Source organism: Xenopus laevis, chromosome 1S (assembly GCF_017654675.1).
Source record: "Xenopus laevis strain J_2021 chromosome 1S, Xenopus_laevis_v10.1, whole genome shotgun sequence".
NCBI lineage: Eukaryota > Metazoa > Chordata > Amphibia > Anura > Pipidae > Xenopus > Xenopus laevis.
This window is the reverse complement of record NC_054372.1, coordinates 55277840-55295645: the sequence shown is the minus strand read 5'-3', so window position 1 is coordinate 55295645 and position 17806 is coordinate 55277840. Positions and strand designations below refer to the sequence as shown.

At 38.4% G+C, this 17806-nt stretch overlaps 1 protein-coding gene across 1 annotated transcript; it reads right to left on the bottom strand.

Moving 5' to 3' along the window:
* Positions 1-6267: 6267 nt before the first annotated feature.
* Positions 6268-12729, bottom strand: ccna2.S (cyclin A2 S homeolog). The gene is given in 8 exon segments (NM_001088110.1): positions 6268-6631; positions 6786-6919; positions 7503-7616; positions 8451-8655; positions 9195-9418; positions 10638-10744; positions 10856-11105; positions 12395-12729. Coding segments are annotated over 8 exon segments (1248 nt in total). The 5' UTR covers positions 12554-12729; the 3' UTR covers positions 6268-6576.
* Positions 12730-17806: the final 5077 nt, after the last annotated feature.

The window sequence follows — 17806 nt, the reverse complement described above, 5'->3', positions numbered from 1 at the left end:
GGGGCGACTAATCTCCCAGAACTGCCTATCTAAGGCTTTAATGAAAATCGCTGGCGGTAAGGCAATCGGAGCGATTCAGAGCGATTCGTTCACACACTGAATATGCACCAATATCTTTCATATAGTGCACTTGTGATTGTGAAGTGGTACTCCAGCTCACAGTTTTATTTGCATTGTGTGGTGAACAAACATTGTATCACAAGGCTCCTTTTGGTCAGTGTCTGGGTGTGGTCCTTGATTCTGCCGACTATGTCAGACAGTTTAAAACAAATTTGTCCCCTACACTACAGGGCATATTATGGTAAGGAGACAAACACAAATTGAGTTTGGTCTACAGCTGAAAGCAAAAGTTTGTGAAATTAAGTGTAGCTGTGCATTAGCATTGTTCTTCCACTCAGAAACTACTACTACTTTTTACTTGCAACTAAATATATCGTTTAGAAAACAGTGTTCAAACTTTTGAACTCAACACTGATCATCACAATACATGGGGGGTTATTTATTAAAGTCCGATTTTTTTTTTACTTTTAAAGGGAAAGCACCATTTTTTCAGAGAAAACAAACTTGATTTCTTTCGTGATTTATTAAACTCCAGTGGTGTTAAATGTATAAAAATAAAGTATGCCAACTCAGACCGGCCGAGATCATGTAGAAGTCAATAGACCTTGTAGCTATGTGCATCCGACATGACATGACTGTCGGATGCAAACGCTGGACGTTGTATCTTCATTCGACACGCAGATACAAGGTCCGACATTTCTAGTACTTACATTATGTTCGGACATGCGTCTTGTTGCATGTGCTTCCTCTCAGCCCTTCAGATTGGTACAAGCTGCACCATGGAGTTCAGCCCTTATGTGCACACACTTTTGAACAATTCCTGGATGTTCTAACCTTGTTATGTAAAACAATAGACTGCCATGCATGTCTGCATGATAGAAGTTGCTTTCCTCCAGGTAATAATCAATTGGTGCCAATTTCACAGTCCTGTGAGGAACTGAAAAATAACTCTGAAAAGGATAGCTCTCTGTTGAAAGCTATGGTTCAGCATGTGAACATGGGGATATAGAAAATACATTTGGAAAGGCCACAAGCAGAAAGCTTGGGTCCAGAGCCCTAAGAAGGTAGAGGGTGCTGGGGTCACTAAACACACTTGAGCTTTAGATATGCTTGCCAAGGCTATCTATAGAAACTAGGGATTATTAGGAGAGAGGAGATTAGGATTATAAAGAAAGAGAGAGAAATGTGGTATTTTAATACCCCATTGGCTCTCCTATATCAGCAAGACCAACTAAACCAAAAAACTTTGCAATTAAATACATAGACTGGCAATTAGCTCATATATTACATGCAGTGGGGCTGCTGAAAAAAAACTGAACCAGATTTTTGTTTTAATATTCCTACTAGAAGTAGACTAATCTAAGAAAATTCAAGACTTGTTGCAGTGAAATTTAGCTCTTATGTTAGTACAGTTTATGAGTTCTAATACGTCTTGAACATTTCCTTGAGAAGAGAAATTTATATAGTATGATCTTGTGACCCCTCCAGACCTACTGGATTTGGAAACTGAACATTGTGGAGCCTTTGGCCTGTTACTTTAGTCCTTCTGTCCTCCTATTAATATATATGTATATGTATGTATATATATATATATATATATATATATATATATATATATATATATATATATATATATATATATACTCACAATACTGGAGCACTCATGCACAAAAACAGCTGCCTGGGTGCAGTATTCAAAGATTATGAAGACCAAAAATACTGTACAAAAACCGCACTCACAGGACTTTATACAGGTGCAAAAAAGATCTGTTTATTTTTTACGACGTTTCGGCTTCTCTTACTGAAGCCTTTTTCATTGTGGAGCCTTTGGCCTGTTACTTTAGTCCTTCTGTCCTCCTATTAATATATATGTATGTATATATATATATATATATATATATATATATATATATATATATATATATATATATATATATATAGGATATGCTTAGCATGTATATTCTATCCTCAGTCTGACTTTAATTTTGTGATTGAATATTTGATTTATGGTTGTGTTCACTGGTAGCCTAACTACTACAAACTAAGCCAAACTAATGTTCCACAATGTATGTGCTCAATATCTTGTTATCTATTGTACATATATGTATATTTAGACAAATTATGACTGACAATATTTGGTTTTTATGAAATAAAGACATTTACTGTATAAAGATTAGTGTATAGGTAACAACTGGACAATGCAAATGAGTATTCAATAAATAAAAAGTTAGTCAAAATACAAGGCATAAATGTTTATGGTGATGATCATTGTGTTTTTATCATTTTTAATTACAGATATAGGATCTATTATTGGGAATGCTTGGGACCTGGGTTTTTTGGGTAAGGGGTTCTCTCTATAATTTGGATAATCAAACCCTAAAGCTGCCCTAAAAACATGTAAGCATAAACAAAACCCAAATAAAATTGTTTTGCTACCAACATGGTTTTATGATAGCTTACAAAGTAGTATATTAGTATAATCATTAATAAGTAGATATTAATCATGAAATAATTAAAAATTGTTTGATTAAATAGAACTCTTCTGATTGGCAAGAAAGTCCAGAGCAGTCACATGGAAGGGAACACTGTACCACCCCTTCTATCAAGCAGAGTGCTGCAATAGTAGTAGTGTGATACTGCCAGCCTGACCGCTCACCATCTCCTCAGAAACCTGATCATATGTTTTGTTGAGAAGGAAAGAGATACAAACAGACATTGCAGCTTTAATAGGGAGCTTGTTATGATCCACCATGTAACACATAAATTATTTGTGTAGTAAAGCCTATAAATTGCCCCAATTCCTCTGCATATGTCCAAGAACAAAGACAGGATCCCTTACATGAGGTGCCCAGTTACAACCTGTTGCTCTTCTGTTAGAGGATTCCAGAAACCTGAGCTAGCAAAACATGGCTTTTTCTGTGGCTCAACCCATGCCTCATATCTGGGAAAAACAAACAGCATTCCATATATTCATCTGATAACAATGCAGAAGTGTGGGCAGACCCTATAAATGCCAGCGGCCCCAGAACTGTACAGGACTGTCCTGGCTCCTCATCTTTAAGAGGTTTTAGGACCCTAAAAAGGCTGCTGTGAGGCCAAGTAACCACTGTATTCAAAAAAAGTGTTAAGGATTTTGTTCACTCCACTGTTCTGATTTCCCTCCTAGTCCTTATAAAACCAAATTACTCTCTCTCTTTACTTTAGTCAAGTAGTCACATGGCATCAGGTCTCAAAACAGCCCAGCGCCTTATAATCACCCTCCATCACAAGCTGAGAATTGACATCTAAACCAGCAGAGCTGTCCAGTCCTAGTCTGATTCTCTCTGCAGAGCAATTATTTCAGGGGCACCTTGTTAGGAACTATCCCAGTGGGCTTCCCAGATCAAGGAAGCCAATGATTATGTTTGTGAGGATTCACTGCACGCTGCCCAAGAAATCAGCGGAACCCCAGCAGACCTTTCTTCCATAAAATCCTTGACTTCCATCCCCTGACTGGTCCTGATTTTGACAAAATTATCAATTAAACCTCTGGAAGCAAGAGTACCTTACTTCCACAACCCAAAGCATGTTTCAATGGCAAAGTTTTTTTGCAGCTCTCAAATCAAGAATGTAAGACTATCTCCACCACAACATTCATCCTTGGGCAGAGGCTATTTTGGAGAAAAACACAGGGCATCCTGGCAGAGCCAGTGGATAAATTACCATGGCATGATGGTGTACCCCCACCATCAGGCCATATGGTCATAGGAGGAAGCTTGCGACATTTCCCAACTCATTGTTTACACTCAAAACACCCGGGTTCACAAAATTGTGTCTATAGGATACCACCTAGAATTCTCTTCCCTTCCTCCTCGCCACTTCTTTATGTCCAGGCTTCCTCTGGAACTAACCAAGCGCAAGGCATTCCAAGAGGTGATCATTCCAGTACCTCTTGGAGAACGTTTCAAGGGCTACTACTCAAGGCAGCGATCTGCAGTACAGGGATATCCATAACCCAGTGCTTGAACTACCTCCTAATCAAGGCTCCTTCTTTCTCGGAGGCCCAATAATCGCTCCATCTAAACACGGCCAATCTGCAGTACCACGGTTGGCAACTTAACCTGGACCCATACATGTTTCGCTGATCACTTAAGCTGGCCATACACTAAGATCTGCCTGTTCAGCAAGGTCTCTAAATTAGGTGATCTTCCCCCCCAATAATTAATCCAATCCATTTTGTACTTGATCTGACATGAAAATTAAACCTACAATTTAAAAAGAAATATTAAGTCCCAAAGTAAGTGTAATCTCCAGTTCAGTAACGTGTAGGTTTCTCTCCAAACTCCAAAAATTCAAATGTTCCAAAAAAAGTGCTACTGATCGTACCTCAAAGAAAAATGGAGAAAATCAAAAACAAGAAAAATATATATAGTGTAGCGTTCTTTGTAAAATTCACACCTCAGTGTAATTGCATCCAGACATCAGTGTTATATTGCCCACCTAGCCTTGAAGTGCAGGTGAATTATTTTCAAACATTCTCCTACACCTAAAAGGTTGAACTTGGACGTGTATCTTTTCTTCAACCTAACTTACTATATTACCTTCAGATATACAGTAGTGCAGTGTTTTTAAAAAGGAAAGGGCATTTTTAGTAGATACCCGCACACAAATTCGCAATCCCTCTGGTGGTCGATTAGCATGGGCCGATGTCCACGGCATCCTTCAGACCACTCAAGGAAGAAGCCTATTCAGCAAAATGTATCAGCAGTGACGAAAGCAATACAGACATGCACAGTAAATTTTAGTCTGAGGGATGCTGCAGACATCTCTGCCCATGCTGCGGAAGAGCCGTTTTGATTTTAAAGTGGAAACATTGTAAGTGCAATATATTTTAGTATTAACGCATTGTAAACAGTTTCACAAGTTACTCTGTTGTCCAAAGGAATAATTCCGGGGGCAATTACATTCTTGAGAAGTGAAATATATTCTGTGTTTGCGAGTATAATCAACCACCAGAGACATTACGTGTGGGTATCTACTTACTCTAAAAAAGCACTTTCCTTTTTAAAAACACAGTGCACTATATATCAGATGGTGTACGAGTATGTTTGAAAATAATTCACCTGTACTTCAAAGATACAGTAGGTGGGGAAAACTGATAATGTGGATACAGTTAGAGGTGTGAATTTTTAAAAGAACATTACTCTATTTCTTGTTTGTTTGTTTTTTCCTCCATCTTCCTCTTTTTTTGAGGTACAACATCAAACCTGCTAGATATCATTCGAGTTGGCTCAATACACTGGCAGATAGCTGCCAAGTCTCTTAGAAGGGCCCAAATTGGAATCTTAAATCCGCCCATGGCTGTCTTTAGGCTGTAGAATTAATCACAATTCCACCCTCATTTTGTTCCTAGTTGGAAAGATTCTGCAGATAATCTGTGCCCAACATACATTGCTTTCTGCAGTTTGGAATCACATCTATCTCCATAGAGTAATGCACCCATGACCAACCTACTTACCGTACACCTCATTTTCTTCACTTAGTCAGAAGAATAATCTTACTTCCACCTCCCCCCTGCAAGCAGTTTGTCTTAATAGAGACGAGCGCTGTACAAGCCCTACTATGTCAAAAGACATTATGGCCTGTACTTAAAGGTATTGCCTAGTATTTTTGTGCCCTTTCCAATCGTTCTATTATTGTGTGCTGCCAGAGGAAAGACACAAATATTACCAGTACATTCCATCTTTTAAAGGCAACATACTGACACTAAGAAATAAGGCTTGCTACTGGGGCTGCTGTAAGGTTTTGATTTGTATGCAGAGACAAAAAAATAAATATAAACCTGTCTACACAGAAATCTGGTTGTCTCACGATTCCATTGGGTGCATTTATATATACACACACACACACGAGAGGAGACCATCAAATCAGTCTCACCCACAGAGGCCCCTCATGGAGAGATTAGCTGGAAGACCCTTCAGCAAAACTGAAAATCTGTAGCTGCATTGACCACAAGAGTTTTCCTCCAAACACTATGGTAGTTACAAAGGCCTGTTTGATAGTACTGACCAACCATTTCAAAACAGTAGTATAATAGTTATTGGAAGATTTCACCATCATAGAAAAACCTTATTCAGAGAGTAGTTAAAAGGCTCATCACGTCACATTTGTTTGAAGTATCATTTGACAAGACATTTCCATTTGTAAAAATCAAATTAACAGGTTATGTGCCGTTTAGTTAACATTTATTGTCAAACAATGATCAATAGACAAAACAATATGCTAACTGCCTGGTTAATTCAATCTGTGCACAACAGCTTTTTAAAGAGCAAATATATCTAAGATTCAACATACATAAAAAATTTTTTACAAAATTTAAAACCTTTTAAAATAAAAAAAAATTACTTTGCTTCATAATTCTGTCGCTCCAAACGTCATGTTGAAGTTTGAGATATACAACCAAAGCCTATATGATAAAAAATTAACTGTACATCATGTGCTTTTATCAATATACATTTTAGAGTCCATTCTTCAAGTTTATAAAAATGTAGACATCGATTCTGGAGGAATGATAAGGGATACAGCATGATTCCTGCAAGGAAAAAATGAGAAATTCAGAATCGGGACCTGCAAAACAGCCACTGAAAATCTACATTTATTAAAGTCTAAATGTAGCATGTATGTCACATTTCTTTATGCTTTTTACACAACAGTTTGTAATAGGCAAATAAAACAAGGTTACTTACTTAGGAGCTTTGTACTTCTCTCGCACAGCTTGCTGTTGGTGACTTGCTGCGGAGAGGTAGGTCTGGTATAGGTCCAAAATACAGGGTTTAAGTGTTTCAAGAGTGTAGCTGGTGTACTCCACCAGAGGATCAGACTGTAAAAATAGAAATGTACTTTTTTTTTTTATATTTAAAAAATTGATTGAAGCTTTAGCATGCTTGTGCATAACTAGGAAGGATGCATACTGCCAGCAAACCCTTGTTAAGAAGTACCTTAAAGGGAGGCTTCAAATATATTGCATAAAAGAAGCCTATGTAAAATGCTACATCGAAAAACATTTTCAATTCAACTTGTGCCATCAGGTATTGTTAATAGAAAAACTGCATGATTAATGCAACTCAGTTACCCAAAAAAAATAAAAATAAAAAAAGCCTGCACAATGTTACATCAGGCCAGAATTCTGTCTAACCCCACACTTCTTCCTCTTACAATCAGAGCTGCATTTCCTGTAAAATCATCTGTGGGAGCACACAGACCATCACAAAATGGCGTTTCAATATGGCAGTTATAAAAAAAAAAAAAAAAAAAAAAAATAGTATTTATTCTTAGAATAGTTATTTTAGCTACAGTTTCCCTCATTAGCAGTAAGCATACTGGTGTATAAACTACCTGAAGCTGAAGAGTTGTGATGGTGCTACATATATTGAGTTTTCTTGTAGGAAAAGTGCTTAACATACCCAAGTTCTCTCATTAATTGTGCAGTTAGCAATGACAAATGCTGCAGCAGCAACAACAGAAGGCAGATACCGCAGGAAAGGATCCGCATCAACCAAGCTGAGCTCCCCTAAGAACTGAAAGGCAAAGAGATTTAATGTAATCACTTGCTACACAGCACTGGCTTGTTGAACAACGTTTTTAAGCATTAAAATGCTACAGCGTAGTGTAGTATTTGCTGGTTCCATAGAAGTGCTGGCCACTTGACAAGACTCAAGTATGCATCTAGCATAGCACTCGTTGAAAATTAGTGCGGATCAGCCTGTTCATCTTAGGACAGTTGAGTTAATGGTGTCCAAAGCGGTATAGCAGTAAAATTAGTTAATTGTACCAGCTCACACATTTTCTGCTAAACCCACCACCATGAACATTTCAGCTTTTGAAAGCCAAGACAATGATTGAAGATTGGCAGTCCGCAGCAATTTACAAAGTACAAAAAAAAAATAAAAAAAAAAATTGTTCAAATGTAATTAGAAAGCTAGCCTCAAGCTCTTTTATGGCTGTTGTGGTGGTCACCAATGCAAACATTATAGAGAACAAAGACAATAGCTTGTACAGGCAACGTAGAAGGCTACTATTATGAAAGGTATGCATAAGCTTCAGATAACTTTCTAAATATAAATTAAAAATTGATGTCACTCTATTACCACCCTCAGCAATGCGTCTACAACCAGCTTTGTGTCAATATGTTTTGTCTAAAAGACGACTTTCGGTCAAACTTGTGCATAAAGATTGCAGAGAGTGAGTTATGGCAGACTAACTTAAAAACATCACATTTTGATTATATTTAGAAAGTTTGTTTTCAGTGCAGGTCTGTCAACAAAGCAAGTGGGGAGGTGGGTATGAAATGTTATTACGTTTTTCTAGAATCAAGTAGATGACTGTAGCCCTCTGTATTTGCGCATACATACCATGCTTAAGCTTTCCACTTTGGGAGAAACCGGATGTATTTGGAAGTACTGATTGAGGTATTGTAAAATAGTTGGAGCAGCAAGGTCAAATGAGAGAACTTTAAGCACCAGATGCTCCATCTTGAGAACCTGTTTCTTTGTGTATGTATCATCGGTAATGTAAACAAACTCTGCCACTTCAGGAGGATAGATTTCTTCAAATTTTCTATACAAACAGATAAACGTATCATCAAGCTACTTAGTCTAAACTGCCATTACAGGGAATACTATTTGCACAGTAGTCCCAACAACCAAATACACAAAACTGTATAGATTAAACTAAAGCACTGTGAATGCTGCTTCTGAGCACAGTCTAGAGAAGTGTCCTTCATAGAAACTGTCCAGCCATGACTCAAACCACAAAAAAAATAAAAATAAAAGCTAAATGAAAAGCCAATTTTTCTTGGTGCATCAGAAAATGCAGTAGATGTTACATTTTGTCTTAAATCACGCAACTTCTACAATTTATGACAAACTGGGCCATGGTAATCTGTTTGCCAATGAAGAACGTTCTGGCAGCCACAGTTAAGCCATAAAACGAAGACTTCCCCGAGTACAATAAGCCAACATACTGAAAAGTTAAAGATGTGGATACACTGCTTTTAATGAAGGTATATAACAAATACCAATATTTAGTTGTGTGACTAATAAACTGCTGTAAGAAATTGCTGAATGGAGGTTTGTTAAAGTACTAGATATACTTACGATGCTAAAAGCATTGCAGCGGTTCCAACCAGCTGGAGCTTTCCTCTCAATACAGACATAGATGAAAGGAACCTATCGATATAATTAACAGCAAGGTACAGGGTCTCATTTTGCAGCTTATACTCCTCACCAACTTCAACAAGCCAGTCAACAAGAATAGCTCGCATGTTGCCAGTTATGTCCGGTTGTTTTTGCATATATCCAGCCTTTGGCTTACATTTCACCTGCAGAAGACAAAGATGTAGTATAAACAGGATGCAAATAAAGAAAAAATAAATAGATCGATAAACAATGGACTTATGCTCCACAGAACAAGAATTCTAGAAGCACAAAATTTCATACAACAGACTATTTAGAACAGTAGCAAACTTAAGAATTGTGGGCGAGCAGAGCATTAATTTACGAATCATGGATATTATATTATATGTAGGCACTCACCAGTACAATCTGCTGTGTCATGTATAAAGGATTAGCACCAAGAAATAAATTGCTTAGGCCCTCTTCGAAAGACCAGTCAGAATCACTGCTTTAGGGCCATGTCATACCTGGCACGTCATCCTCCATTTATAGTGGTGGAAAATACAACCGCTACTCGCCATATACTAACAGGAAGCATCATGCTTCAAGCAAGACTTAGTTATAGTAGAACAGCACATGAACGGCATGTTTAGGCAATATTTGCCCGTGTTGGGTGACTTGAGAATTTTAAATAACAGACATTGTGTCAAGAGAGCTGCAGCAAGTAGTTTGCAATTTACTAGCAGTTATAAACAGGGGTGATGGAAGTGTTCCATGTGACAATGCCCTAAAGGGAAAAAATTATATATGACAAGGAAATTCAGTAGGGAGGGAAGAGTCCCAGCATCTTAGTGTATTCCAGACCTTACTCTGACTTAGAGGATAAAGTAGAAATAAAGTAAATTTTCCACAACTTTGAGGCAGTTTTATCAAAGTGTCAGATTAGAACTCATTTATTCGTTTTGATAGGATTTTTAAAAGCATATTTATCAAATGGTGAACTTTATTGATAAATAGGATTCTAAAAATCCCATAAGAATGAATAGAAAGGGGGTTTTTCTGTGGTGAATTCAAATATCACTTTGATAAAACTGCCCTTAATGTAGTGAGGAATGCCTGGGGTAGAGGTTAAGATAAAAAAGACAAACAAACATTGCTTCCATTAAGCCACATGTTAATAGTGCAAACCACTTACAGCTGCTGCCCACGTAACATGGCCTTATAGCTTATTACAAATATGTAGGTTGTTTGTGGTAGCACCAACTCCCATTTAAAGGTATGTATGTTTAATACGTATGTGCAAAGAACTTTACTTTTCATATTTAAACAAATTGGAGCTTTGCTATACTAACATTAAGTTTAACACATGTGCAGTGCTATTTTCTGACTTAAAAAAAAAGTTTGAATCTAAGAATAAAAGTTTACCTCCATTTCCCTCAGGTACGTGTGAATCTCTTTAGCATAATCAGCAACATTATTACACCCGACTACTTTTTGTTCTTCATCCACAATCGACACATCCATAGGAGAACCTAAAGAGTCAGAACATTCATGTTTTAGCATGTGCTGTAGCAGTGGGGGCAGAAGGGTATTTAGCAAGTGACAAAGCCAATCACAGCTGACAACAGCAGCTGAGAACATACCAAAGCTAGTTTCCATTGCAATCTGGATAGGATGTAAGGGTTTTCTAGTTCCTATGGAACCCAAAACTGAATTTAGTTGTTGTAGATTTTCATCTTGCACTGTCTTCTTATGAACAGCCTTTCTTTTGTTAGTTGCACAGTCTGGCTCATCGACATGGATTGTAAAAGCGGGCTGTTTACTGGCTGCTTTTCTTGCTGGTATCTTCCCATAATTCTCATCATTAACGCCCAAGTGATTAACGGACAAAACCTAAAAGGGAAAGCCAAAAAAATTATATATTTACAGTGCCATTGGAAAAAAAAAAGTTTTCATGGAAATTTTGTTTTTAAAATAAAATTAATGTGCTGTCAGCCTCCTGCTGTACCATTACATTGCGTGTGCAGTATCCTTGCTGGAAGCCTCTACCTACATTATTACTCAAAAATGCAGCAGTGAGCAATTTAGAGTAACAAAGTAAATAAAATGCCAGACATACAATTAGATTAGTCAAAAAGTTATTCCAGGTCACTTTGCTGCCCAACATTGGCAGGTCCACAAATACCATCTGTCATTGTCATCATCACCTTGTACCATGCCTGGACTATGACAGAAACTATGCCCTGTCATTTTAAATACAGAGACATAACACAGCCCAGAAGCCTAATAAAAGTGTCAAAGCAAAGCAATTTACAACAGCACCTGAGGTATTTGCTATAAAAGGTACATGGGCAATTTAGACATGCCTTGAATGAGCCCTGTTATTTAAATGTAGAACATCCCAGCAGAGCCAAAAACCTATTCTACATTAGAGACGCAATAAATGTTAGCTTTGTTCAAGGGAACTCATATCAGCTCATATCATGCAAGCAGGTCCAATTGCAGGGAGTTAGAAGATTTGCACCATGCTGCAACTCAGGCCTAAACAAAGTCAGGTACAGTAAGATACAGCAACAAGCTACACCTTGAAATTAAATGGGATTTAAAGTTAGTACCTAGGCAGACAAGTACAAGAAGCATATGGACAGATTTATGGACAATAAACATGTGACACATTTCTGTGGCAGTAGATACTTCTAATACCATGAGTCAAATTAGGGCTTGTAACTTGATTAGGGGCATGAGGGGTCAATGTGCCAAGGAATGGCTGACATTTTGTAACAAGGCCCAAAGGTAAATAGGAGAGTACAGTGCAAGTATAGTAACAGCAGTCCTAGGCCTGAATATTATCTGCTGGACACACGGGTCAGACGCCGACCTCCAGGTCACGGAAATGGCGGCCTAAGTCGGTATGGCCTCCTCCATCCTATGCACGGAGCTCGTGTGGTACAGTCAGCCCTCGGACACTTACAGAGCCCAGCACAGCCTAGAGGATGTTGGCAGTTGTAGAAGAAGCTCAGGAGAACAGGATCGATATGAAAGGGCGGAAGATACCGGGGACCATTCTCTGTGGAAATGGCGGGACCGGATCTAGCGGACAAGCAGCTTAGTTAAATGACACGTCCCCGCTGCTCTGTTATATTAGCCATTGTGGCCGCTAGTCATGGGCTCCATACACGCACCTGAGTCTGCTGGAGGGCCGGCTTGCTCACTTTCAGCGCCTTTGGCCCCCGGTGGTTTTCCTGTAGGACCCCCAGAACGGTGCGACCCCCCACAGGGACGAGAAGCTTTCGGGGCTGAACATTTTCTTGATGCTCATCCCGCAGCAGATGGTCAGACATAGTGCGGATACCGACCAGGAGGGAAGAAGAAAGCGGGGAAGGACTGGCGCCTGTAGGAGAGTGCGCGGTTGCACGTCCCCTGCCCTCCCTAGTGGTGTAAGTAAAAGACTGTGGGTTACCGTCTGCAGCTCGGCCTTAGACCCCTTCCCTCTTGTATGCCGGTATATTGATCTAAAGCCTCCCACTCCCACCGCTTCTCAATGCGCCTCTATAGCAATCCCTTCCACTACATCAGCAGCTGCTTTCTCAATTCAAGTAGCCCGCGACTATTGAAATCAGCCAATCACAGGACAGCGCGGGGAGACGTCACGGACTGTATGGAAGCCGGGAAGGAACCTGGAAGAAAACGCGATATGATTGAGACAGTGACGTCTTTACAAGGACGGCTACCCTTTCAAGCCTTCATTTTTTTGTAGTGTTTATAAAGCGCCAACATATGCTGGAGCGCTGTACAACAGAAGGACGTGTTTATGAAACATACACAATACAGATACTGACTGATACAGCAGGCGAAGTCCTGCTCATTAAAACTCGGAATCTAAATTCATTTTATCTTGTTTTCAGTTTTACATCATAAAATTGAAAATTCTACCTCACAATGTCCATTGCATTTATTGACGTTTCATAAGTAAGTCACTTAAATGTGACTTTATGAGCACAGTTTGCATAAATTATAACAAGCAGCAATTAGTTTGATGGGCACAGACAGGTCAGCCATACAGGAACATGAGGCAACATGGAAATCCCTGATACAAGAGAGTTAAACACCAGGGGGCAGTACCAGGACTGTCCTTGTAAGTGGCCTGATCAATGTGTGATCTGTTTGTATCACTTCTCTGTTCTTCCACCCAACCACATTTTCTAAAAGTGTGAGCTCTAAACACACACACCCTCCAACGATGCCCTAGTAGCTCCCTGTCTTTTCTGCTGATTCACTGCACATGCTGCTGTCACTTACTGAGCTTAGGGACTGACACAATATACTGTATATACAGAATAGAAATGTCACAGTATCAGGCTAATTATTAATTAATACAAATATTTACTACACAGCAGCTTAGAAACCAGTAGGAAAAATCCCAACTCCAAAATTTGAATTCAAACCTTAGTAAATCTGCCCACTACTATCCTTATATATCACCATATGAGGTGCATCACTAAGCTCCGATTATATGCATATATACTTAGCAAAGGAGAAATTAGGAAGTTTGTCCTAAACAGGATTCCATCAAGTTGCTGACTAGCATTACTTTCAACCAGGAAGTCCTACCTGAGTGGCACAAACAACTTTTATTCTCAATATCAAGAAATAGTTGGAGATATAAGTATATTTGGATATCTTAGATGGTTGTTTGGCAGTTTATAGATTTGCCTTTCTTTAATCATTCACCAATAGCAGAACAAAACTGTCTAATGAAGCATTTTCCCCTCTGTGGCCTAAATGTGGGATGGTTTCTTCAATCGATAATGGGGAAGACTGTGGGCACCTGGGTGTCCATCTAAACATTTAGCCCACAACAAATAGTCCTGGAGGGATAGCAGGGACAGTCACAACATCGTTGATCCAGGGACAAGTCCGGTTTTTCCCCCTCTGAGGCAAATTGCAGAGGCTTCAGATGGGGTTTTTTGCCTTCCTCTGGATCAACTGGCAGCTAGGCAGGTTAAATAAAAAAAAAGTTAAAAGGTTGAACTTGATGAACGTGTGTCTTTTTTTTAACCTTACTTACTATGTTACTACATTACTATCAAACACATGGACCTGCATTTAAAAAAAAATATTTCACAGAACCATGTTGTGACTGCCAGGAAATTGGGCAAAATATTGCAAAAATCATACTATTGGCTCACTGTTAGTGTATGTGTTGTGGTACAGTGTGCAGAGCTGTCAACATCCCTATTTTATTGGGAGTTACACAAATCCTGCAGCCTCCTCCCAGTCTCCTGTCACCTTAAGTCATTCTTCTGATATTTTCAACTTTCTATGTGAAATCCGCTATGCACATGCGCAGCATTCACGTCACTAGTAGTATCAACATTTTTTCATAATGCAAAGATATATTCATGAGATAATTCATAGACCTAAATACAACATATTCTTATGAAGTTATCAGTACAAGGCAAGCAGCATCTTATATATGCATAGTTACCTATGTATATGGCTCTATACTGAGATATGTACCTGGGCCTGCAATGCAACAGTATTTTTCAGCATGAGCCAAGGTGATGATGTCATGCAAGAGGCTTTGACACAGAATAACGGTTTTTAACTGTCTTTTGCTGAGACTGCTTGCGAGAGAGGAGTGGTAGTGAGAGGCTCGCAAGTTTTTTGGCATTCAAAGCGATTACTTAGCTATAAAATCTGCATTTTCGGATCAGTGCCCTCAAGGAGTGTGGAGAGGAGGAGATAGGGTGAAGAAAAGAAGAAAGGATTAACGTCAAGAGAAGATGGAGAGGATACAAGAAAGGAGATTGGAGAGATATGGAGTTGATGTGAATACGAGAGAGAGGATCCCATGGCAAGGCAGGGAAGAAGGTAAGGAGCAGTGGCCTTAAAAAATTGGTAGATATATGATAAAAGCCACCAAATTTGTCAAAGGCAGTAACCCATAGAAACTAAAGATGTTTGCTTCTAAAACTGACCACTTCAGTACTTGCAGATTGGATTTCCAATGTGGCAACAGCTGTATCAAATTCTGCCCATTTTATTGCATCTAACTTATCTTTTCATCAGTATAGCCTAATTGTTGCCTCTTCCCCTTTACTATTTACTGCATTTACTGTTATCTGCGCATGACTGTTAATCACCCTGCCACACAAGGGGAAAATGGATATGTAATATAAGCTTCAGCATATTGAAGCAAATAACTTCCTATATACAATCAATAAAAAATGATGTACTGTTTCTGAAATAATTAAGTTTGTCTTCACTGTCCCTCTCTTAGCATCTGTTTCTCTTCATTCTCTCCTCATGCAGGAGTTGGGTGTCAGGTAATCATTGACAGACTCATTTTGCCTAGAATATGTATTAGAGCTCACTCTATTAAAATCACCAGGAATCCTGTCTCTCTACATGCAGGATTTGTGCAAAAGGTAGTTAGTTATTTTGCTTTACTGTTATTTGAATAAGCTCTAATACATCTGCTAGGAAAGTGAGCCCCCCTATAAAATATATTGGATCTAACTGTCAATGACTATTTGACCCAACTGCTGCATGAAGAGAGAATGAAGAGAGAGGGATAGCGAACATCAACTTGATTATTTCAGAAACGATGCAGAATTTTTAATTCATTGTATTTACAAAGCTTCTTATTTCATTATGCTGAAGCTTAAATGAAATTTTATTTTCGTGATAGTTCCCCTTTAATGTAATTAATTTACTTTTCTACATTTTTGTTACATGTGGGCTCTACTGCAGAAGAAAAGATGTTTGCTTTTAATCATGCAACCTGCTTATTGGGTGTTATACATGTTTAGATGTGTATGAAACTTTGCACCTTTTTAATACACAGCCTGCAAATCCTCTATCCCTTAGTAGTACAAAAAGAAATATCCATGGCTGCTAATCTTCAATAACTCATTATATTATTAATTACAGATTAATGTAACTGATTTACACTGATTCTCCCTTTTTTGTTTGGGATGGCTGTATTTTTCTTATATGTGGGTTCTCCTTCTAGAATAAACATCATTTTAAGCTGGGTGGAATCATTATATACTTAGCAATTGGGTGACATTGCTCAAGAATAGGCTTTTCATGACATTTAATAAATTGATATGCATTTAGACATGATAGATAGATATGACTCATGACAATGAATCAGTGAAAACCCTTGTTGTTTAGACAGCACCAAGAAGGAATAGTATAAGCAATGATTAGATGGTTACCTTGGGTGACTGAACCGGGGCAAACTTGGCGTGTGTTAGTAAATGAACCCCAATGTATCATAACAAATGGACAAAGGACCATTGAAGGGTAAGGGACTTTGTTTCTCCAAGGCTTGTGCATATGCAAAGCAGCATCTATTACACAACATACAGCCATGTATGTTATTAAGATTTATATATATATATATATATATATACACAGTTATTTTCACTCAAAATACATTTCGGGTGACACAAGGTCACACAATTCAATGCCTTTATCAACAGTGGTCAAAAGAATTTAAAATTCATCTTCGATTTAAATACAAGGAAATCCATGTGAAAATGATTTGCTAAATAAATATTTTCTTAAAATATCTAAAAAGTGAAAAATGCTCTCCTGAAACTGTTGTTTTTCATGATCACAGGCCAAATTCTGAAGACAAGCCATCAGTGCTGTACCATCAGCTCTGTGACTTTTGTGCTTAGAATCTTCAGATCAAGCCGATTCCGGTGCCGAGGACATGCTGTATTTCAAGTACAGGTACACATTTGAATCTTATATATAGTGGATAATGTACCCCCTACTGTAATTTATAAAGATATTATAAGTCACCGAGGAGTTATGCGACCATTTAAAAGCATGCGGCCACAGGTCACATAACTCCAAGGTGACTTCTGATATCTTTATAAATTTCTAGTAGGGGGTACATTACGCATTATAATCTACATTTTGTGGGGGGGTCGGAGTCGAAATTCTGGTCGCCGGCGTCCAATTCTGGTCGCCGGCGTCCAATTTGGGCAATCCGGCGTCCGTTTCTGATGCGTCGGCATCCGTTTCGGATGCGCTGCGTCAATTTCAGAAGCGCAGCGTCAAGTTCTAACGCACTGCATCAAATTCGGCGGCCTGGGGCCCTGATGTCAGAACACGCCGTTTATCAGAATATCATTTACAGTCTAGTCCCATAGGGAAATGACCAGACTAGATTATATATATATATATATACACACACACAGACACTGTATGTATATATATATATATATATATATATATATATATATATATATATATATAAAAAATATATATATATATATATATATATGTGGCAGCCTGTATGAGCCACACCCTGAAGGCAGTCGAGACCTGGGTGCTCATGCATAGAAAGTAAATACAATGTATAAAATGATGGCACTCGCAAGATTTAACCCTTTCCCTGTCAGCTGTTTTGTCCTAGATGTGAACATTTTAGAAATTTTGTACTATTTCACTTTAAGGACCTTTCCTAGGGTGGTCTTTTAGTTTGCCCAGGAAAACAATGTATTAGTTTTTTTTTCAGGACAACCTGATCTTTCAAAATTTGAAAGAATTCTTGTGTAATTCTACTTCTA